The 21,463-nt window shown below is 55.2% G+C and overlaps 9 protein-coding genes across 9 annotated transcripts in view; 4 read left to right on the top strand and 5 right to left on the bottom strand.

Moving 5' to 3' along the window:
- Positions 1-139: 139 nt before the first annotated feature.
- On the bottom strand, positions 140-2,109 carry VDAG_02868 (cytochrome P450 3A13; the record flags this gene model as incomplete). Its single annotated transcript, XM_009653521.1, has 5 exons — positions 140-573; positions 629-854; positions 922-1,478; positions 1,539-1,836; positions 1,915-2,109. The coding sequence occupies 5 exons, from the start codon at positions 2,107-2,109 to the stop codon at positions 140-142; spliced, it is 1,710 nt and encodes a 569-aa protein (XP_009651816.1).
- Positions 2,110-4,402: 2,293 nt separating this feature from the next.
- Positions 4,403-6,732, bottom strand: VDAG_02867 (calcium/calmodulin-dependent protein kinase; the record flags this gene model as incomplete). Its single annotated transcript, XM_009653520.1, has 7 exons — positions 4,403-4,626; positions 4,935-5,021; positions 5,086-5,210; positions 5,297-5,513; positions 5,572-6,032; positions 6,085-6,300; positions 6,373-6,732. The coding sequence occupies 7 exons, from the start codon at positions 6,730-6,732 to the stop codon at positions 4,605-4,607; spliced, it is 1,488 nt and encodes a 495-aa protein (XP_009651815.1). The 3' UTR covers positions 4,403-4,604.
- A 391-nt stretch (positions 6,733-7,123) lies between these two features.
- On the top strand, positions 7,124-9,071 carry VDAG_02866 (uncharacterized protein; the record flags this gene model as incomplete). The annotated part of the gene is made up of 2 exons (XM_009653519.1): positions 7,124-7,299; positions 7,396-9,071. 2 exons carry the CDS (start codon positions 7,124-7,126, stop codon positions 8,957-8,959), a joined length of 1,740 nt encoding a protein of 579 aa, XP_009651814.1. The 3' UTR covers positions 8,960-9,071.
- A 146-nt stretch (positions 9,072-9,217) lies between these two features.
- Positions 9,218-11,386, bottom strand: VDAG_02865 (serine/threonine-protein kinase SRPK3). Its single transcript, XM_009653518.1, has 5 exons — positions 10,899-11,386; positions 10,143-10,842; positions 9,755-10,056; positions 9,506-9,670; positions 9,218-9,429 (listed from the first exon to the last, which is right to left on the bottom strand). The coding sequence occupies exons 2-5, from the start codon at positions 10,462-10,464 to the stop codon at positions 9,361-9,363; spliced, it is 858 nt and encodes a 285-aa protein (XP_009651813.1). The 5' UTR covers positions 10,465-10,842; positions 10,899-11,386; the 3' UTR covers positions 9,218-9,360.
- Positions 11,387-12,777: 1,391 nt separating this feature from the next.
- VDAG_02864 (uncharacterized protein) lies at positions 12,778-13,525 on the top strand (the record flags this gene model as incomplete). Its single annotated transcript, XM_009653517.1, has 2 exons — positions 12,778-13,207; positions 13,311-13,525. 2 exons carry the CDS (start codon positions 12,778-12,780, stop codon positions 13,523-13,525), a joined length of 645 nt encoding a protein of 214 aa, XP_009651812.1.
- Positions 13,526-14,417: 892 nt separating this feature from the next.
- Positions 14,418-15,470, top strand: VDAG_02863 (NADP-dependent leukotriene B4 12-hydroxydehydrogenase; the record flags this gene model as incomplete). The annotated part of the gene is made up of 1 exon (XM_009653516.1): positions 14,418-15,470. One exon carries the CDS (start codon positions 14,418-14,420, stop codon positions 15,468-15,470), a length of 1,053 nt encoding a protein of 350 aa, XP_009651811.1.
- Positions 15,471-16,062: 592 nt separating this feature from the next.
- VDAG_02862 (interferon-induced GTP-binding protein Mx) lies at positions 16,063-18,567 on the bottom strand (the record flags this gene model as incomplete). The annotated part of the gene is made up of 1 exon (XM_009653515.1): positions 16,063-18,567. One exon carries the CDS (start codon positions 18,565-18,567, stop codon positions 16,063-16,065), a length of 2,505 nt encoding a protein of 834 aa, XP_009651810.1.
- Positions 18,568-19,565: 998 nt separating this feature from the next.
- Positions 19,566-20,366, bottom strand: VDAG_02861 (SVP26 protein). Its single transcript, XM_009653514.1, has 2 exons — positions 20,098-20,366; positions 19,566-20,045 (listed from the first exon to the last, which is right to left on the bottom strand). Exons 1-2 carry the CDS (start codon positions 20,250-20,252, stop codon positions 19,601-19,603), a joined length of 600 nt encoding a protein of 199 aa, XP_009651809.1. The 5' UTR covers positions 20,253-20,366; the 3' UTR covers positions 19,566-19,600.
- A 1,018-nt stretch (positions 20,367-21,384) lies between these two features.
- Positions 21,385-21,463, top strand: part of VDAG_02860 (bud site selection protein) — a gene marked incomplete at both ends in the record, with an annotated part of 989 nt that continues 910 nt past the window's right edge. Inside the window, one exon of the mRNA XM_009653513.1 lies at positions 21,385-21,412. Coding sequence (XP_009651808.1) covers positions 21,385-21,412 — 28 coding nt within the window. The remainder of the gene's footprint in view (positions 21,413-21,463) is intronic.

Here is a 21,463-nt window from a genome sequence, read left to right as displayed (position 1 = left end):
TCTACTCTGACAGTTACGTTTATAGAAAGGGTATATCAATACTTTGTGAGGCCCCAACACCACACGCCCCGCATGCCACGACTGTCATGTGGACTGCTGCGGTAGCACTCCGGCATCGCACTGCAGCGTGGCCGCTTTCTCACCTCGTATCCCCCACAACGTCGCTCTTGTGCCTCTTTTCGACGACCACGCGCAGATCATCCTTGGGTCGCAGGGTGAAGTTTGGGTTCGCATACTCTACGACCTCATTCTCGCCCGGCGGCGTGGTGAAGCCAAACTGCCGCACCATTTCAATGATCATGACCTTCAGGGTGATCATGGCGAACGCCTTGCCAATGCACCCCCGGGGCCCGTGCAGGAACGGCACGAATGCATAGGGGTCGCTGCCCAGGCCCGGCTCTCCCTTTTCGCCACGCTCGTCCCATCGTCCGGGACGGAAAGCCTCGGCGTCGGGGCCCCAGATTTGCGTGTTGAAATGGGTTACCGCCGGCACGATGACGACCAATGTGCCTTTGGGGATGAGCGTGTTGGCGAGCGTGACGTCCTCGGACGCTTCTCGCGGCAGGAAGAGGGCTACATCGGCGTCAGCAGTATTCGACTTGTACGAAGCGCGACGTCCACCACATACCCGGGCTGTAGACGCGCAGCAGCTCGCGCACAAAGTTGTTCAGGTGGCGGAGGCTCTCTACCTCGGCGTACTGCGGGTTCCATGCTGCTTCCGGCTTGCCCCGGTAGAGAGCCTCGATCTCGGCGTGAAGCTGCGCCTGTACGTCTGACCTTGTCGAGAGGACGTGGGACGCCCACGTGAGCGCCGTCCCTATGGTCTCGTGTCCGCCGGCAATGAAGTTGAGGACCTATTTTTGTACACGTCAGCACGACGGTGTGTGAGGGCGTCAGTGGTATAGCATAAGGGGCACCCACGAAATCGAGCAGCTCTTGGTCGTCCCAGTCCTCCTGCCCCGGCGGTCCGCGACAGTCTTCGAGAATAAAACTCAGCAGGTCGCGGCCCTGCCCGCCGGCGACATGGTCCCTCTTTTCAGGCCCCTCGCCAACCCCCCCGCCAGGCCCTTCGCGCCGGCGCAGCACGCGCCGCTTCTGCAGCTGCAGCTTCCCGAGGAGCATCTGGCGGATGAGCGCATTGTCGCGGAGCCAGCGCCGGTTGAGCGGCAGCGGCAGCCACGCGCGCAGGGGCACGTGGCCGTCGAGAAAGGTGAGGACGTGGCCGAGGCGCGGCTGGTGGATGATGCGGTCGTAGACGGCGTGGAAGCAGGCCGACGGCGTCGAGAGGCTGCCGAGGTCGTAGCCTATGCTCGCGATGGCGAGCACGTCGAGCGCTGCCTTTTGGAAAAAGGGCTCCACGGCCACGGCCTTTGCGTTATCGGGACTCATGACGTCTCTGCCGAGGGCCGCGCTGAGCTCTCTGGCTTTTCCCTGGAGGACGGGCAGGAGGCTTTTGACGTTGCTGAGAGAAAAGGGGCCTTGGCCGTGTTAGTTGACGGTTCAGAGCACCTCTTCGAGGCAAAGGGGGTAAGACGCACGGCTCAGCTGGTTCCTCTGACGTTTGTGAATGTCGCCCTCGGCAAAGAGGATGCCGTGGCCCGTGATGGGGCTGAACATGCGCGCGGCAATCTTGGGCTTGCAGAAGGAGTAGGACTTGGTCTGCTGCATCTCCTTGAGCACCGCCGGGCTGTTGACCATGATCGTCTCCGAGTTGCCGATGGACAGGTAGCGGATCAGGGGCTCGTCCGGCCACCTGCGCATCCAGTCGAGGAACATGTCCACGGGCCCCGGGGTGAGGAGCTGCCTGGCCATCTGGCCGATGAAGAAGTGGTCGTCCTTTGCGACGCGGTCAGTGAAAACCCTTCGGTCAAGGTTGTCCAGCCACACAGGGAAGGAGCAGGACTCGGGACTGACCGTGGGACCGGGCAGGTGACGCAGCCCGGAGACATAGCGAGGATACACGAAGACGCGGTACGCTTTGAGAAGACTGTACTGAGCAAGGAAAGCAAGAAGAAAGACGCGCAGCGGCGAGAGGCCTACGTCGAGCGCTGTGCGGGTAGAGCCGACGGCCAGGACCAGTCCAGCCAGGACGCTGATCTCGAGATGCATAGCGCCGTACCTTGACGGCTCTGAAGAGGAAAGAGTCGAGCCAAGCTGAAACGTGACCTTGAAGACAAACGAGAACCGAAGAGGCCTTGCAAAGCTACCTGTTTATCGTATCGTCACCGTGGTAGGAACTGTGCCGTGTGCCAGAAAGGTCTGCTTCTCTCGAGTCAGAGAAGTGAGCGAGCGCCGAGGACCGGCCGGCCAGCCAGGCAAAGTGATACGACATGCCTTCCTGCCCTATTTGTAGTCTGCTCTCGACTTTCGACGACAGACCTCTCCCGTTTGAAAATAGACGGGGGGCTGCTCGCTTGGTCCGAAAGGGGAGTCAAAGGATGCGATCCGTCCAGGTTTATCCTGCCAACCGCCTCTCGCATACGACCATCATGTGCTTCAGGTTATGCAGAGCAGCTCGAAGGACCGTAATCACCCACCAGCCCCCGTCATCGATCGTTAATAGCCTAACGGGGCGTCGGATCTGACCAGTCGGGGGCTCACATGTCCTCTGTTCCCGATGCAGCGTTACACACCATCGAACAGCCTCAGTCAGAAGAAACATCAGATTCCGCAGCCTGCCTCGAGGCCAGATCCACAATAGAAGTTCATAGGGATGATACTACTCATACATCGAAAAAAAGTCCACACCGGCCTCCTTCGCAACGAGTCGAGATGGCTTCCCCCCCCCCGTCCAGCGTCGCACGACGACTGCGGAACCAAGATCCGTCGGTCCTCGCCAGCCAGCTGAGACAGCGGACAGAGATTCATCTCCCATCGTCCTCCTAAGACACGAGGCCCAATGAGCCTATCTGGACCTCGACGCTATTGACGCTGCGTGACACCAGGCCCTCAGGCACGCCTGGTAAACCTCGCAAGACTGGTCGTATCGGGCAAGTTCGAGACCAGCGAGCACCGGGAGGAGCAAAAAAGATGGTCACAAGGTGGAGACTCGGTATCAGGGCCGCACCTCAAAAGAAGGGGGGGGGAGGGTGAGGATAGTTCTCGGTCGGCGGTGAGGCAGCGGGAAACGGCGACGTCGCACAACACGCTGCGAGAAATAATGTTTAGTGATAGACTCCCATGCAGCCGCCCGGCCGATTTCACAACGTCTCTGGCGTTTGCTGGATCTGAGAACGTTTTAAGCCCCCCCTTCTTTACCCCCCTCTCCCCCCCCTGGCCGAGTCATGGACGATTGTCTCTGATCCAGCAGGGAGGTTCCGATCGATCACGCAATGACCCTGCTCGCTGCACCCTGACCACAGCGGGCTGGGAGGTCCAAGACGCCTACTCGTGGAGATACGACGGTGGCTGACGTCGAGCCAGTCGATCTCGAGACCGTGATTGTTCGGGCGCGGGGTCGACATAGTTTGTGATCCCGAGCCTGGCGCGCGGGTTTGGTATTGATGAGCGCGTCGGCGGTACGGGTATTGGACTAGAGTGCCAGGTGATGTACTCGGGCTGGAGGACGAGGATCGTATCTGGTACGCAGACGTAAACTCGTCGCAGAGGACATAAGACATCGTCATGACTAACTTATTACCATGAATGGCAACATGAACCAAGCATCAGGGTTTGTTGCCCTCTCTTGAGAGTATTGAACGGCTAGTCTCCATGTGTACTTTGGCTATAGTTAAGACTGCTATCAATCATGTAGTGCCGCCTTGACCAGACGTCACTTAACTTGGTTCAACACCGCACTGGTGGCACCGCATACCTCGAAGCATGATTCACATAAGGCTAAGTTTTAAGACAAGTTTTGAGTACTTTCGCCTACTCGACTTTTCAACACTGGTGGCGATCTCTTCAGCACTAATATAGGCGTTTGCAGCAAGTTCATTGTCAAACCGTGCAAAAACATCTCAAAAGATCAGGATTGAATTTGTCATGAGGACAACCTTCAGCGGATTCTTTTCTACAATCGGTCGAAATGACCCTCAGCAAGAAATTTGCCATTTTGGGAGTTTGAATGCAGCAGGAAGCTTGAAGCATTGATGGGGCGCTACACACGATGAGAGGCAGTTACTGCTCACGTCCAAGCACGACGAACGACACAGGTTTATTTCAATCTTTCTCTTCGTAATTTGCAGAGCTTTAGCTCCGTTCAGCAAGTCTTGATAGTCGGCAAAAATCAGACGGGCACTCGGCTGCCTGTATGAATCCAAGAACGGACCCGGCATGCGGAGAAATCGTGGCGACTCAGCTCGATTAAAAGACCATTCGTGAAAAGTAGCTAGCAAAGGGACTTATGAATAATTCAATTGAACTCTAATGGGTGAAGCATACGCTTGACACATCGCTAGACTCACTTTGGCGCCGCTATCTCCCGCAACCCATACTCCCAGGGCCATGTCAGGAGACCCCTGCGAAGCCACAGAACAGGGAGCTAGTCAGGGGCTAAGGACTACGAGAACGCGTATATAAGAGCTGCGGAGAGCTTCCCTAGTTGCGGAGGCCCAGAACTCAGATGTATTACAACCCCATACCTATCAAGTATTGCCTGCGGACTACGTGTGGAAGACCTCTCCACTCTGCTCCGAACCACGCACTGATAGGTCATCACAAGGCAGCAGGTACTGCTCCACCTGTCATGACCATCCCAGCCTCCTCTTCGGCCGAGAATGCACTCAATAGCTGGTGTGCAGAGTCGGGCGATATCTCTGTCCCGTCGTAACATGCAATGGCACGGAACCCTGGTGTGCGCTGTGATACAGGCACGTGTTTGACCTTGCTAAAAGAGAGCTCCGTCAAGCAGAGCCAGTCGACAGTGAATCGGCTGCACGCAACGTTGGTCAGTCGTGCAATACTCAAGTACCTAGATTGTACGACTTGCTTACCCTCTCCACGAATCTTCCAGCCAGTGTTCGTCCGTATGATTCCAATCCATAGGGCTTGTCATTTGCGCGACACCGCAGAATCGCTGGCTATTAATTTTTTCATCAGCGTTTCCGCTGCCTCCTCAATTGGTAGTAATGTAATTGAGCTTACCTTTTTATGACTGAGAAGAAGAACACAACTCTACCGCCTGATCTGGTATGGCCTTTCTCAATGATCTTGTTCACGCGCGGACTAGAAGTCCAGATACCGTGGGCGATGCTGGTCTCAACGTCCGTCTGGTTATCTGATCGCAAAACGAAATATCTTGTCTAATTCCTGCTAGTTGGTAACGAAGCACCAAAAATTTCAGATTTGAACATACCGTTTCTAACGACAGTGCTTGAAAGCTCGGCAACAAGCCGCTCCTGTCCAGCTGGAGGCCAGCCTGGGTGCTCATCAACGTTCCTGCGTCACTTGCAGGTGCGCCCGTTGTCAGTCGTAGGTTGTACCAGGCCAGTGATGGTAATGAGGCGGGGGTGACGGCATCACGATGGCGCATCGTCATGTCTTCGTCTGGAGGGTAATCTTCTACGAAAAGCCTGTCTTAGTCAGTCCAATGCTGTAACGTTTTGACTGTGAAAGGCATATTCCACTCACGGTTCGTCATCCTCGGAGTCAACAATCTCGACCTTGATCTCTTTCAACCAGGGATGCTTCACGGCAACGCTGGCAGCTGGTCGCATGGCAGGATGTGGCGTCAACAAGCCGCCGATAAAATCACGACAGAGGTCCGAGGGGTGCACCCCGAGGACTCCGTCATACTGAACCGTGCGAGTGCCATGAACGTGGCCTACCAGGTCCGAGACGTTGGGAAAGGGATGCCGCTTCATGAGTAGCTCCAGGGCTATCACACCAATGGCCCACATGTCCACTGTCACCGAATATGCTGCCCTTGGGCTGTTCTGGGCGTTAAACCCCAGTACCTCGGGTGCCATGTATCCGAAAGTACCGATATGCATTGTTCGAAGATACGTCCCACCTTCGAGGGCCTGCTTGCTGATGCCAAAATCAGCAATTCGTACGGACCACCTTGGCGAGGTCGATGCGACTAGAATATTCTGCCACGCGTGAGTACCGATTTCCAGTCGACGGTGCAGAATGGCCACTTACAGCCGGCTTCAGATCACGATGTGCAAAGCCGCTGGCATGCATGTAGTTGATACCTCGTGTTAATTGGCGAATTATGTGACTCGTCAGACTCTCGGGAAATGGCGACTGAGAATCCATGAATCTGCGTAGGTCTCCGAGAGGATAATACTCCATGGTTATGAAGACGGATTCTGCGTTTTCGAACCATCCACGCGTCCTGACAAAGAATGGTGCATACTGTTGGCCGAGTGATCAGGAAACTGTGCTCAATAATGCTAGGGGCCTATGATATCAAGTGCTCAAACTCACATTCGGCTGAGAAAACTTCGCTATTGCCTCCAGTTCCTTCATGTAGTCCCAGTGGTGACCGTCGGGCATTCTTTTGCTGATCTCTTTGACAGCTCTCACGCGATGTGATGACGACTGGAAGCGCACACTTGGGTGTCCTCTTAGCCGTTCGAAGCGGACCACGCCGAAAGACCCTCGGCCAATGGTAGGTTCGATGTCCCAGAGTTCTTCGAAAACGGTATCTAGGCTCGAGCTGCGCGGTGCAAGGTGCAACATAGACACTCTCCTCTTGTGTTTGACACACCCATCCAGAAACTCGGTCTGTAGCCTGCATCTGAGAACCAAAGGTGATGGCATGTTGGCCCCCACACTGGAGCCCATGATGGGCTATAGGCTTGCGCGAGATAAGTACGCTTCAACTATGGCTGGTAGATCGGGGATGGTGAGCCGGCATGGTGTCTGGCCGTTTAGGTACGTTGGTAAGGTACGTAGTGCTGGCACTGCTGGGTGGTATGAGTCTTATCCTCGTCAGCAAAGGCCAGCCTCAGCTCACCGTCACGAGACTGCTGAAGAGCCGCGCAGTCAGCCCTGTCTATGCGATACCAAAACACCTGATGTGGCGTTCCACTCCGCCGCGCAGATCCTCAGCTGCGGACCCAATGCGTTGCTTGGCGGGTGTTCAATAGCAAATAGCGCCTAAAAGGACGGGACCCAATGGATATCGCGGCACAGCCGCCCTCGCTTACAGGGGCTGGTGAGCGGCACCGCCCTCATGGCCTCCCGCTTAGGATGGTCTGGGGGAGCCTTGTGCTACTCCTTGCCCTACGACAAGTTATTTATCTTCAGCGTCTTCGCAGAGTGCTTTCCCAGTAAAACAATCTCAACAATAGGTCTCATGGTTGCCGAACTGTTACTTGCCGTCGCAGGTGTCATCGATGGTTGCATCAAGTGAGTTTAGGCTACGAGGCCAACGCTACGGGCCGCGCCGCTCCTAAATCGGAGGGTCAGCATGGTGATGAAAGGTACGATCGCTAACCACTACAGACTCGCGAATAAAGTCATCACTACTTATCAGTCGTATCGTGGTGCAGATGAGCTCATCAACGAGAGACTGGTTTTGGTGCAAGCCCTTTGGACGAAACTTGAAATCCAGCTCAACTTCCTCAAAAAGATCTCATCACAGCTCGACGAGGAGCTGGCACAAAGCCACTTAGACCTCCTCGAGATCCTTAATGGCAAGCTGCTTCAGGCTGTTGCCCGACTCAACGTCTCAACATCTTCACCCTCCGACGACTCGACTCTTAAGCAAAAGACCTCTGAAGTTTGGAGGAAATGGCGCTTCTCGTTAGCGAAGAAAGGCCTCGACGAATTGGTGACTGAATTGGAGGCATGGCGAAGTCGTTTTGATCCGACATGGTATCTCATCATCCTGATGAGTAGCAACACCTTAGACACGGCACTCAAAGAAACAGATACGAAGGCTACCGAGTCGACGTCTGTTTGCTCTAGCCCTAGTCCTCTCGACAGCATGCTCGCACTTCGCCAGGCGATCAGCTCTCCCAAAACATCATTTTCTGGTGAATCGCAACCAAAGACAAGCTTGAACCTTGATGCCGCTGGTCTCCGTGGCGCAACAGAAACACCGATACCCTTCTCCTCGGCCCGATCCATAGTCAGAGCAGGCTCAAGCAGCCTTTTCATTGCCGAGTCTGTTAATGCGCCTCCAGGAACAATCTCACAGGTGAAAGTGGACGTTGAAAATCTTGCCCGGCGCCTCCAGCAGGTCGACCCCCAAACTTTCGGTCTTCTTCGCTGCTACGGTCTGCTCAAGCATCAGGATCCCGCCACAAAGGGCCTCAAGTACATCGAAGTCGTCTACCGTGCACCGCAGGATGCCAACCCTCCCATGACCCTCCGCCAGCTTCTTCTCCGGCACCACCCTGTCAGCGCGTCAGCTATTATGCGGACAGCGAAGCAGCTTGTTTACTCCATTAGCTACATACATACCTGTGACTTCGTGCACAAGAACATCCGGCCCGACAATATTCTTGTATTTTCCGATGCAAATTCATCTCTGGGGACGAGCTATCTTCTTGGCTTCAACCAATTTCGTAGCACCCACTTCCAGACAAATCTGCTCGGCGACGCAGCATGGCATAGAAACTTGTACCGTCATCCGGAGCGACAAGGAAACTTAGTCCAAGAGCGCTACGTCATGCAGCACGACATCTACAGTCTGGGCGTCTGCCTGCTCGAACTGGGTCTATGGCGATCGTTCGTGTGGTACCCAGACGAGAGCCAAAGCGACACAGCAGCGCCTGTGCCAGGAATCAGTCTTGGGTTGGCTCTCTCCGACTCTCACTTTCAAAAGAACAACACAGGAGGCGACGGGCGGCTGAAGGAGCATCTGGTGGGCATGGCGAAGACTATTCTTCCATCTCGCCTGGGAGATTTGTATACGGACGTGGTTGTGAGATGTCTGACATGTTTAGACCCGGAGAATGAAGCTTTTGGCAGTCAAGAGCAGTATCTGGACGAGGATGGTATTGTAGTTGGCGTTCGATTCATCGAGAGTATACTGGACAAAGTCTGCCAGATAGTGATTTGAACTTGGAATAGGCTCTCATCAGACACAACTTAGATCTTCGACTTTGATTTTCTTTCGGAAACACTCAGGAGATGAGTTGGACAAATCAGTATACATGGAACACGATCCATTCAAGATAAAAGGAAAGGAACATCATAAGCATCTTCAAATATCTGCTCGAAGTGGAATTCTAGTGATCACTTAGTTTGGTGTGATGTGATGATGTTTGAGACACAAAAAACCGAAAAGCACTATGAGAAGAATTACAAGTACAATGGACAGTCGCAACGCCTACATAGGTCATTGGATATTATCTACAATCCATCCATCTTCAGCCAAGGCCTTTGCCGATGATCGCTTTGAGGGCTCCCACTGGAGCATCTTTCGCATCATGGCGAGGAACTTTTTCTGACTGTCGCCCTCTAGGGAAGTCTGCCTTTCCTCAAGTGATGAGCCAGCCAGCAGCCCCGAGTCGGCGCCATGTAAGTTCCCTACGGCGCAACACCCTGTCAGCAAGGTAGAGGCGGAGGGACTAAGTGGCCCCATCGCTAGCGTCGTCGCACTTACCGGTTTCCGTGAAGAACTTGTGGCTCGACCTGCCCATTTGCAGCAGCGTCTGTGGAGGTGGTCCAAGGAGAGCAATGATCTCTGCAAGGTGTGCTCGGCTCCGGTATCTCTCAAACTTTGGATCGTGTCTGTGAACAGGTGACCCCCTTCGAATAGGTCCCAGATCTACGACGTAATTAGGGCGTTTCCCAGTCAAACTAGACACTAAGGCGTAGGTTCTTTGACGGCAGAAAGAGAAAGGAAACTAACCACGCAGCCGGTGTTCCATATATCAATCGAGTAGGACCATGGTGCTTCGACGATGACTTCGGGTGCCCCGTAGATATCCGGTTGCACGTCTTCCAGGTGTTCGACTTTCCCAGTGACGGCCGAGCCCAAGTCACAGAGAACAGGTGCACCCCAGGCCTTTGGTATCTGGAGCTCACGGGAGACATAGATGCTTCGGCCATCCACAGTTTTCCGCGGACATGGGTCGATCAGCTCTTCTTCCTCGAATGCTGTGAAGACGGAATCATCTTCGATGCCGAACATGATGTTGTCAGCCTTGATATCTACCCACCATGGGTCAGTATAGTCCTCAAAAGATAAGCAGCGTGGCTGAATCAAAGGATGAGATCCTCCTAATTCTCTGACCTACCTGTATGAACAACCTGGCATGCTGTGTGCAGAAAGTTCAAAGCCTGAAACATGCGCCGGAGTATAAAGGCGAGAACGGGCACGGGCAATCTCCCAACTGGATTTCGGTGAAGGAAAGTCAGCAGGTTTTCCCACAATGGAGGATGAACTAGACATCGATGCAATCCCTCCGGTCCAGCGATGTCGAATGAGTCGAGAAGCTCCCTGACTGCACCGCGGCCAGGGTGCGTCGAAGAAGCATCGGAAATACGCTTATATATGGAAACCTCGCGATCCAGCTGTTCACCCATAGACTGAGAACGAATGAAAAGCTTCAGTGCCATATGTCGACGACCCCTAACATTGCGTCAGCGGAGCTAGTCGTATGTTCTAGGGCTGATCCCTGAGCGAGCCCAAGGCTATCTTACTGTAGGTCGCGCGCCAACCAAACAGTTGAGCTGGCACCAAAGTCCAGCTCTCCTACAATCTAATAGCGATCCTTAAGGACCTGACCGATGATGACTGGGTAGTACCGCGATGCTTTGTAGTCTTTGAAGAGCTCCTCCTCTACTCTTTCGCCAGGTGGAATGCGTATGAAATTCGAGTTCGAAGACTGCCCAAGGCACCATTCTTCTCAACATGGACCCACTTTACACAACCTGGTGTCATGTTTCGCATGATTGCCATTGTTCATTGAAAGCTGCATTGCTGGGAAGCACTTTCTTAGCCAGTTGGAGCTTGACTAGAAGCCTTAAAGTGCAATGTGGCGTTGCCTTACTATCCGTGTGGCAACTTCGCCAACGAAAGTGGAGAACAATTGTCAAGGCTGAACGTTGCCACGGGCATGTTGGTGCGTGTTTTGCATCAGGCGATGACAACAACTAGATTCGTGAACGAAGGCTTGACGATAGGATAGGCCTTGCACAAGGTACTAAGTCTGAAAGTTAAGCTGCTAGGCTGAAAAGAGCCATACGATGTTACTCTTCTCCAACCATCAATGCATCCATCTAAGGACCTTCATTCAACACCGTGGACTTCTATGGCTGCACGCTGATTGGAGGCTCCTGAGAGTGACGATGTTGGGACAGTTCTCTGTCATTAAAAAAGTAAAAGTCTTGCAGTCATGCGCAGGTTTTTGTTGGTCTGAGCCATAGTCCATGGTGGATGCGATATGGGTGGATGCGATATGGGTGGATGCGATATGATACTGACATATTGTCAGAGCGTTGTTTAGAGCAGAGTGAAGAGGTCTTCCACACGTGGTCCGCACCAAGTAGAAGATAGGAGGGGATCGGAATATATCTGGATTCTGGCCCTCCGCAGCCTATATATATACGTTTCCCGTAGCCCTAAGTCCTTAGTCGACCCCCTGCTTGGCGACTCCGCAGGGTCTCCTGACAGATATCAACGCGTCTTAATTAATGTCGAGTCAAAGAGTACATGTGAAGTTCGACAACTCAAGCCAGACAAGGAGCCTTAATGTTTGTGGGACTGATACTTGTGCTTTGTTGCTTCAACTTATTGTACCAAGCTTTACCAAGACCCTCTCACGCTTTTGAAATGTCTCGCTACTTTCCGCAACTGCCCGCAAGTGAATGGCGTGAATCAGCTACTCTAGGACAGGTCTGCCCCTTATCTAGAGGCGTGCCGTTGAGCACTACACTGATAACGGTGATAAGATCATATTCATTAGAAACAGATTATAAATTGCAGTCTCTAACTTGTTATAAAAGGTTTGCGAAATCGAATCTGTCGAGACTTTGTAGATGAACCAGTTGTTCTCGTCATCTATTTGGAAGCTAAGAGTTCGTTGATTAGACGCCGCAATAATGGTGATAAACCTTTACAATATAGAGCTCGTTAAGACTCTGCTTTTATCATCAGACTTCGCATCACGCAAAAAAACGACCTGCAGAGGGACAGAGACCATCTATAGTCTAAGTCCCTACCTAAAATTGGCTGCGGATGTCGCCTGCGGAAGACCCCTCCACTCTGCCCATCCCCTCTCTCTGACAGTTCCGGCTTATCACACTGGCATCCCTCCAATCAGTAGCGTAGCTCGCCATCGAGACGTGACGTTGACCCTCGTTGTTGAGGCCCGCAGCATATGATCCTACAAGTCAATGGATATTTCACGGGATGGCCTTGATGCTACATGTTCTGGGATGTGATACCACTCTCTGCCTCCTTGAGTCCATTTAACCTTTTATAGCACTTGTCCTCGCGGTGATATTTGCTTCTCATCACTCATATGGTGTGAAACTTCCGTCGTTACATCCCCGAGCAGATGATCTGTTAGCATATAGCAATGGATGATTGTACCGTCCAAAGACAGTATTGACAGCACGACGTCCGCTGCGTTGTTGTCCACAGGAACCAATGACCCGACGTCTGCATCGCGGGTGCAGGGCAATCGACACTCTGTGAGCCTGCGAACATGTGCAAAATGACATACGCTAAGCCCGCCCCAGCTGGAGCGCAGACTGGATCCAGTCCCACAAGTCCGGCCGACCCCTGACGTAATGGCTATGATACTCCAAAAACGCTCGCATACTTGAGCCGATTCTCGTCTTTGTGCAAACGGGGAGGCTCACACCATTCTTCTTGCGGAGCATACATATCACACGTCACGTCACAACACAACGCATTCGCACACCATGGACTGGACATCCTACATCACACGCACGCCGCTGTCGCCCGAGATGGTGCAGTCCATCCACAGCTCGGATGAGGCCATGTACCCGGCAGGCCTGCCCCTCGAGCGCCTCGAGGCCTGGGTCGCCGCGGCGCCGGAGCTGTCGATGGCCCTGCACGCCGGCGACACGCTCGTCGGCGTCGTCGTCGGGCTGCCGCTCGCCGTGCCGGCGTGGCGGGACCTCGGCGTCGGCACGCTGCGCGAGTCGGCCGTGGATGCGGCGCGGGACTTTTCGCGGACCAAGGGCGACGCCGTCGGCGTGCATGTGTTTCACATTGAGAAGCTGGTCGAGGAGGTGCAGGGGGATGCTGTCAGGGGCTTTGCGCGGTTTGCCGTCGACGAGTTGGTCAAGGCTGCGCAGGGGGAGGGATACGTTGTCGAGGGGGTGTCCGGTATGTTTTTTTTTTCTCCTTTTCGGTTTCCTTCTGACAAGAAAACTGTCAGAAATGTCTGTTGTTGAGACAAGGCCGAGTTGCTGACTGACATACTTTCCAGCTCTCACGGCTACGGAAGAGGGGCGGCGAAGTTTCGAGAAGCTCGGATTCGCGGCGAGTGGGTACAAGGAAGTCTGGGTCAAGTCTCCGTCGGGGGATGGTCCGGCGGTGCTTGTCAGGAGTGGGCCGGGCACCGCCGGTGGGATCGACGATGGCAAACGGTCGGACATGGTCGTGGCTGAGGCGCGGATGATGGTGAGGAACGGCGCGAGCTAGGGAGGGGTCGTGGGCCGTGTTGCATAGCAGAAGCTTCGCTTTCGGAGGTAGCGTGGTGGAGTAGAGGTCGGCATGATGTCAGGCCGCCCTGCCGCCCGAACCGGTTTGGGAGCTGTGAACATGGCAAAAGTCAGTCATTTCAGTAAATTGACTTTCGGCGATAATGACTGATAGGGCTGGGTGGGGGGGGGGATCGGTGAAGGCTGATCCGTGTTGAGGGAGGCAGCATGAAGAAGAAGTGAGAATAGCGGGGTTAAGGGAGGGGCAATAGAAGGCAAGGCAAGAGTTTGCAGGAAAAGGGGAACTCGGATTCTGTTTAATGCATTAACGGGTCTTGATCTACGGATAGGTGCATGGTTAAGGCGCAGGAACCGAGGCCACGTCTCTGCTCTGTAAGCAAGCCGAGGTCCCCTACTCGCTGGTCTCTGCTCTTGACCCAATCAAGGACCTCGATGATCTCTCGGGAACGGCGTCATGTCTCTTTTCGTCACAACCCCCACCGCACCCACCGCACCCACCAGGCAACGCCGAATCGAAACCAGGCGAACCCATCCATCCTGTACAGCAAACAGCAGCTACCCTTACTCGCCCAGAACGTCAGAATCTCTTCGATCAATCAAATCTTTTGCACGTCCATGACGTGACAATGGGGTCTGCCGATGGCGCCTACGCCAAAACACAGACTGGATCCTGGCTTGGTAATGGTGATGGCTGTCAACCGATATAAAGCCTCGACCTGGCCTCCTCCTCCTTGACATATGCCATCATCTTCACAGCCCCTAGTCCCATCATCTATCAGCACTCTATCGATCCTGCGACACATTGTGCCCCGCATTTTTCCATTACACAGATACCCCTCAACACCAACACAACCCACCTACACACATACACAATGGCGCCCACCTCCAACAAGTCCTTCATCTACAAGAAGGGGCCCCAGGGCTTCCCCGTCCCTGGCGAGGACCTCGTCATCGAGGACAGGCCCATTGACCTCGAGAATGCGCCCCTCCACGGCGGTGTCCTCGTCGAGGTCCTCTACACCTCCTTCGACCCCTACATGCGCGGCCGCATGCGCGACCCCAAGATCAAGTCATACTCGCCCCCCTTCGACCTCGACCAGCCCATAGTGAGCGCCTCGGTCGTCAAGGTCCTCCGCTCTGACACGCCCGAGTTCGCCGTCGGCGACGAGCTCGTCTCCTTCTACGGCCAGAACGCCCAGTACGCCGTCATTCCGGCCCCGGCCTTCAAGCCCATGGGCCTCCGCAAGGTCCACAACCCCCACAACCTGCCCGTCCACTACTTCATCGGCGTGCTCGGCATGCCGGGCACCACGGCCTACGAGGGCCTCTACGAGATCGGCAAGCCCGTCGCCGGCGAGACCATCTTCGTGTCCTCGGCCGCCGGCGCCGTCGGCCAGCTCGTCGGCCAGCTCGCCAAGGCCGAGGGCCTCAAGGTCATCGGCTCAGCCGGCTCGCAGGAGAAGATCGACTTCATCACCAACGAGCTCGGCTTCGACGGCGCCTTCAACTACAAGACGGAAGACGCCAACGAGGCCCTCGCGCGCCTGGCCCCGAACGGCATCGACATTTACTTTGACAATGTCGGCGGCGCCCAGCTCGAGGCCGCCCTCCACGCCATCAACAAGCACGGCCGCATCATCGCCTGCGGCTCCATCGTCGACTACAACGTCAAGCCCGAGGACCGCTACGGCGTCAAGAACCTCTTCAACATCATCGGCAAGTCCCTGACCTTCAAGGGCTTCATCGTAAGCCTCACCCCCGAGCGCTACCAGGCCTTCAACGACAAGGTCCAGCCCCTGCTCGCCGACGGCAAGATCAAGGCCAAGGTCGACGTGACCGAGGGCATCGAGAACGCGCCCGAGGGTCTGGTTGGCATCTTCCACGGCAAGAACTTTGGCAAGGCCATCCTCAAGGTCAAGGCGTGAAATGGTTGACATCGTGTATTGCATATTCATCGGAGCTAGGCGCAGGGGCCTGTTAGGCAGGATTCAATGAGATTATGACCTTTACTTGCTTCGCATTGTGACTGGTGCTGTTATGCGATCAAGCCAATGGGTTGGTTCAGATGGACAAGTACACATGGTTGTCCAGCAAGGCTAGCCCACTTGTGGCCGGTACATCGTCAGAAATCGTAACACTATGAACATACATGGTTGACGTTAATACTAACCTGCGTCATCAACCAAACATTCTATGTAACATTGTGATGCAACACTGACCGCTCGCAACCACACGTCACTTAGTCACTTCCACGCTACGGAGCCAATCCCCTGCATTATTAGTCTCGCCTGTTTCATCACATGTACACATCATGACGGATCATATACCTATTTCGTAGTGTCCAAACTCTTATGGGGTATATTGTATCTATCGTATCTATCGTACCACTTCACCATGCACTCCCAAAATACCAAGGCTCGATCCAACCCGTGACATCCCAATTCCTCCTTCCAAAAGAAATGAGCCCCAAATAAATGCATCCCGCTATCATGCCACGAATCACTCAGCTCCACCACCTCACGACCTGCCGAACAGCTTCTTCGCCGACACGCGCCTCGAGTCCCGCGACGCCGAAGGGGGATACTCCGTCTCGCCGACGTACGACCCGTAGCCGTTCTCCACAGGGCTGACCCCGTACTGGTCCTCCGTCCGCAGCTTCTCGGGCCGCGGCGGCGGGGGCGGGGCATGATGCGGCACCGACCGCACCGGCTGCTCCTCGCCGTGCCAATCGCCCGAGCTCTGGATGCGAGGTGCCTCGACGCGGGGCGTGGGCAGGCCCTGGGGCGCGCCATTCGACGCATGGGTGTAGTTGCCGTTCACGGCGGCGTCAGCCTGGGGTGCCGTGGGCTTGCGCGCTGGGCGATGAGCTTCGGCCGATGTCCTGGGAGGGGGAGGCTGGGTGTTTGAGGGCGCGGTGGCTTGTCGTGGGTGCTGTTGGGGGCGTTCCTGGGGACGCGACTCGTCGTCCTCGTCGGAGGTTTCCTCGATGTCGCGATCTTCATCAGCATAGGCCCGCAACTCCTTGCGCATGGCGAGGCTGGCGCAAATGTCTCTAGCCTCCTCAATGGCGTTCTTCTGTGTCTTGAGCGCCATCCTCTTGTCGCGCGTTTCCTTGTTTTCAGCTGCGATGGCCTCGACGCCGTCATCCGCCATACCCATGATGGCGACCGAGTTGAAGATACCATACATGCCCTGCAGCAGGTGACGCTCAATGACTTGTGTGATGGTGTTGCGGATGAAAGTCTTGGCGGCAAGCTCGTAGAAGATCAACATCTTCTCCAAAACCTCCTGCGCCTCGTTATAGGTGCCGCCGTCCTTTGTCGTCTCGACGTGCCACTTGCGCAGGCGCTCTTCGTACTCGGGATCATAGGGCTGAATCTCAAGGTTCATGTCTTGTGTAAGTCGCTCGAGCTCCTCCTGGGCGCTGGCCATGAGGGCCCTCATCTGAGGATCGAGGAACTGCGCGCGAAGCGGCTCCCTCATGCGCTGCGGCCAGGCAAAGTCAATCACCTCACTGAGAAACTCATTGCAGACGACTCCAAGGTTGTCCTTGTGCTCCTGGGCCAGCTTGGGCCAGTTCTCCGAGTAGCTCTGGAAGAGCATGTAGACGGCACGAGGCTTGGGGTCCATGGGGAATTCCGAACCGCGAATCTGGCGCAGGAGCATCTCGACCTCGTGCGCGACAAACTCCTTCTTGCCGCTGTCGCCGAGGGGCACAGCGTTGGGCGCACGGGGGTCGGTCGACGAGGCAAAGCCAAACTTGCGGCCGTTCTGGCGAATGCGATGCGAAAACTTCTCGTTCTCTTCAATGGCGCGGGCGCGAAGGTTTTGGGCGGGCGTGCCTCGAGGGTCGGCCGTGGCGCGGAAGAAGTTCTTGCGAGGAGGGTTCTTGTAGAAACCGTAGACGGCGGGAATGACGAGCTCCTTGGAAGACGAGAAGACTTCCACAAGCTCGACCCGCATCTCGGGGACCGTGTCCTTGCCTTCGCCCATGGACTTGAGCTCCGTGTCGCAAGTATCCAGCGCCGTCTGGATCTGTTTCCTGAGCGTCTTGACGTGGCGGCCGATGTGACGTTGCAGCTGGACGCTGAGCTTCTGCTTCAGCGCCGGCACACCGCACATGGACTCTGGCAGGGCGCGCCACTTGCCGCGGCCGAAGAATTCTTGCTCGCGCTCCTGACGCTCGCGAGCAGTAGGCCAGGGCTGGCCTTGGTCGCGAGGTCCAGGGTTCAGCAAGACATACCAGCCGAGCTTGAAGAAATTGGCCTGGTCTCTGTTCTGGACGAGATCGATAAACTTGTCTTCGAGGCCGATCGACTCGCAAAGATCGGGCTTCGTCAAGACACCAATGGTGCGGGAACCACTGGGGTCGAACTGGCGGGCTTTTGTGAGGATGGGTGCTTGCACATAGTCGCTGTTGCCTCCAACGACGGCGAGGATAATGGTGCGAGAGCTCTTCATGTAGCGGTCGCAGAGGGTGTCGATCGTCTTGATGTCATCGAGCGATTGGTCGTTGTTGGCATTCCGAACAAGGCCCGGCAAGTCAACAAGAGTGAGCAGAGGCATGTCAGGACCACGCTTCTCGACGACCAAGATGTCGCGGGCGGCAAACCTGCCGGGAATGTTCTTGGGAGCGATGAGATCGACGGCAGACCGCATCAATGCGTCAAAGGGCATGTCGTGGTCGACCATGCCGCCGAATTGCTTCAGACGCTCCTGGTCGCGAAAATTGCGATGCTTATCCGGGATAATGGAGACAGTGAGTGACGGCTCGTTTGATCGCCTCATACGAATCTCGGTTGCGAATCGTGTGCAAGCGCCGGCATCGCGAGGAAATGGGGTGCCGGTGATGGCTTCGAGAACAGAACTCTTGCCTGCAGACTGATCGCCCACAACGACGATTTGCGGCAGCTTGACATTGTCAAGCTGGGCGAACTGAAGCTTGTCGATGAGCTCGAGAAGGCCCCTCTGCTCGTTGGCCATGTCGGCCGTGCCCAGGGCCGAATCGATGGACGGCGCCATGGTGCGTTCGGGCCTGGTCATGAGCTCAGTCCGTCGTTCGGTAGGAGTGGTCGGTGTTGGAGGTGTAACGAAAAATGAGCCCATATGTGTACGTGTGCTTGGGTTCAAGTGTCTGGGGAGCGAGGAGAAATGGTGAGGAAAGCAATGAACACTCTAGAGGCACATGCCCCTCAGGTCGGACGCCGCCCATGTTTATAGAGATCCGCCGGCGACGACGACAGATTACGAGGCCTCGGGGGCTTGAGCCGCAGCGCACATGCCATTGGATCACACATGACAGATGCTGGGATCGATGCCAACGTGGATGCCAAAATGGATGCCTGCAGTGGATGGTTGTCGCAGCAAGGCGACGTCAGCTTGGGGTTGTCACTGGTGCATCATGCTCCAGCCACAATTCCGTGTGGGTCTGGATGCACCCGCCACTGATGTGTCAAGTCTTGGCAACGCAAGAGCCTTGTCTGGCCTCTTGAAGAGGCAACCTGCACAGCAAAATAGGTCACGCGGGAGCAGCTCAATCGATTCTTCTCAGCAGACGCTTCCATTAACGAGATTCGGAACGAAAGAAGAATTCAATGGAAAGTGCAAGCCGAGGTTTAGCGAGAGGGCTCCTACGTGCGAGCCATGTCTATACTGCACAGCCACGACACACTAGGCTGCCGGCGCAGTCGAGTCAAGAGTCAAGGCGTCGGTCGCATGAAGGAGGCCCACGCGGCCACAGCTCCAATCCAATGAGGAAGATTACTGGGAATAAAAGTTCCGGATGTAGTGAGTTGTATGCTAAAGAAGGAGAAATCCACTGTTTTGTCGCCACCGTGACGGAAGACGAGAGCGAGGTCACCAAGAGGGGCGCATCCGCTGGGCGGGAATCAAGAGTGTGGCGGTGCGCCTGGTGTGGCGGAAGCCAGTATCACGTGCGAGATATTGCGAAAGGGGTACTTATTAGTAATCAACTGTGCCCCGTGAGGAACGCAAAAGCCACCAGATACGCGTTGCAAGTTGAGTTGACCGGGCTTGTAGTTTATTTGGGTCAAGACTAGATCATGTCTATTTGCTCAAGCGGTGAATATTCGCTTGGGACGCGAACACCGTCAGCCAGCTCATCTTGGTTCGATTGAAGCTCGCAAGAAAAGTCAAGACCAACCGAGCGCGCCCCATGATGAGGCTCAATACGATACAGGACCTTCACTGGCAGTTCCCCATCGTGCCGTCTGGTCTCAGATACAGGCATTCGCACAATGGGGGGTACTGTCCACTCACAGCATCCGGCAGAGAGTCGTGTACTGCACCACAGCACGCATCGACCACGGCCGTGGTAGCAGGTAGAGTGGCACGCTAGGACCTCAGAGGGAAGCACTACTCGCCTTCGAGGGGTCCATATGGCCAGCGCGTGCGGCTTGATTCTGGTTGGTCTTGTGTTGAATGATGTTCGCCGCGGAGGCAATAGATGGTCTAGAAGTGATTTTAATTCCACCTTACATCTGCCATCAAATTAGCCTTGCGCAACCTCGGGAGAATGTATGGGCCGCTTACACGTCATCGAACGTCTCCTCACATTTCATCCGCTCAGTCATTCCACGCGTTTCCAGACCGCTGCTGCAAGCCGACTGACTGAACAACCTGACCGATGCCGCCGGTAACAGAGTCAACCAGCGCCTTGACCATGCCCTGTCGCTTGTTCTTTCCATCGGCCTGCTGGTAGGGTGTTTCGCTGCCCATGGTGGGGAGGACGTTGTCGCTGGCTGACAAGCTGACGAACAGAGCGAAAGGCACCAGCCAAACGCAGATGCCAAAGTAGGAGGCGATTTGCGTGAACGAGGGAGTATCAGGCTGGTCGTAGATGGAGCGCATGTTGGAGTAGGATCGCGCTTGGGTATCGGAGAAGTGGCGGAACCAGAAGTAGTGGTTTGTGAGCACGAGAGCTATGGAAGGGTCAGCCTATGCGACATGCCGCCAAAGGTCCGCAGAGACAACTTACCGCAGGAGGTAAGGAACAGCGGATCAGTGAGCTGAACGTAAGGGAAGCGCCGCATGTTGCCAAGGTAGACGATGTGCGAGAAGATGGACAGAAGCGTCAGCTTGAACGAGAGCCCGTCCACGGCCCATAGTAGAAGCTGGAGAACGACAATAATGTAAATCAGTTGCGTCAACAGGCGCTTGGCGAGCACCGTGTGTTCCTCGACCAGCTCGGACAGGTAGTAAAGACCCGACGCTACACCATCGCAAGTCAGTCCGCAAGTCCTCCAAATCCAAGGGGGTCGCGTCGGCGCGCGAGCAAGTGGGCCGTACCGATTGCCAAGGTCAGGAAGCAGAAGCCCACGATGGAGCCAATAACCCCGAGAATAGGAAGAATCCACATGATGGCGGTTTCAGAACAACGTCTCCCGATCTTCTTGAAGCGTACGTGTAAAGAATGAAAAGAGCGACAGCTATCACGTCAGGGGAAGGGCAGAGCAGGCAGTGCTGGCATGTTGGTCGCCCCGAAATTTAGAGCGTGTCCTCCTGCAGCGAATGGCTGCCCCTTGACGCTTAGCTAAGGCTGGGGTGGACACCCTGGCTCAAGCCTGATGCACCTTGACTTTGGCTTGGACATCTGGGCAACACCCCGCCAAAATCTTATCGATAGCTATCCGCACCGAAAATCTTCAATTTCTGGATTCAGCGTTTCGACGAGACGACGACATCAACTGCAAGCGACGACGACAGCGCGACGTGGGAAAGTCTGATCTCTGGTCATCGCAAAGACCCGCACCAACATCACTCATTCGGCACTCAATTTACGCCTTTCGACCCCCCCCCCCCCCCCCCCCAAAAGCAATAATGTGGGGCCCCCAAAAAACCCTTTGTAGTAGATCAATATCCCACGCGGCGAACGTCAGAAACCCCCCAAAAAATAAAA

The sequence above is a fragment of the Verticillium dahliae genome, genomic scaffold (assembly GCF_000150675.1).
Source record: "Verticillium dahliae VdLs.17 supercont1.4 genomic scaffold, whole genome shotgun sequence".
Classification (NCBI taxonomy): Eukaryota; Fungi; Ascomycota; class Sordariomycetes; order Glomerellales; family Plectosphaerellaceae; genus Verticillium; species Verticillium dahliae.
This window is presented reverse-complemented; position numbering and strand designations above follow the sequence as displayed.

What these genes read in the sequence shown, in the direction of transcription:
- VDAG_02865 (XM_009653518.1), bottom strand. Translation starts at nt 10,464, where the DNA reads ATGGCACTGAAGCTTTTCATTCGTTCTCAGTCTATGGGTGAACAGCTG. An exon ending in TATGGAACACCGGCTGCGTG is followed by an intron (nt 9,671 to 9,754) that starts GTTAGTTTCCTT and finishes ATTACGTCGTAG; the next exon opens with ATCTGGGACCTATTCGAAGG. An exon ending in CAAGTTCTTCACGGAAACCG is followed by an intron (nt 9,430 to 9,505) that starts GTAAGTGCGACG and finishes GTTGCGCCGTAG; the next exon opens with GGAACTTACATGGCGCCGAC.
- VDAG_02861 (XM_009653514.1), bottom strand. Translation starts at nt 20,252, where the DNA reads ATGGAAAGAACAAGCGACAGGGCATGGTCAAGGCGCTGGTTGACTCTG. An exon ending in GAGGAGACGTTCGATGACGT is followed by an intron (nt 20,046 to 20,097) that starts GTAAGCGGCCCA and finishes ATTTGATGGCAG; the next exon opens with ATGTAAGGTGGAATTAAAAT.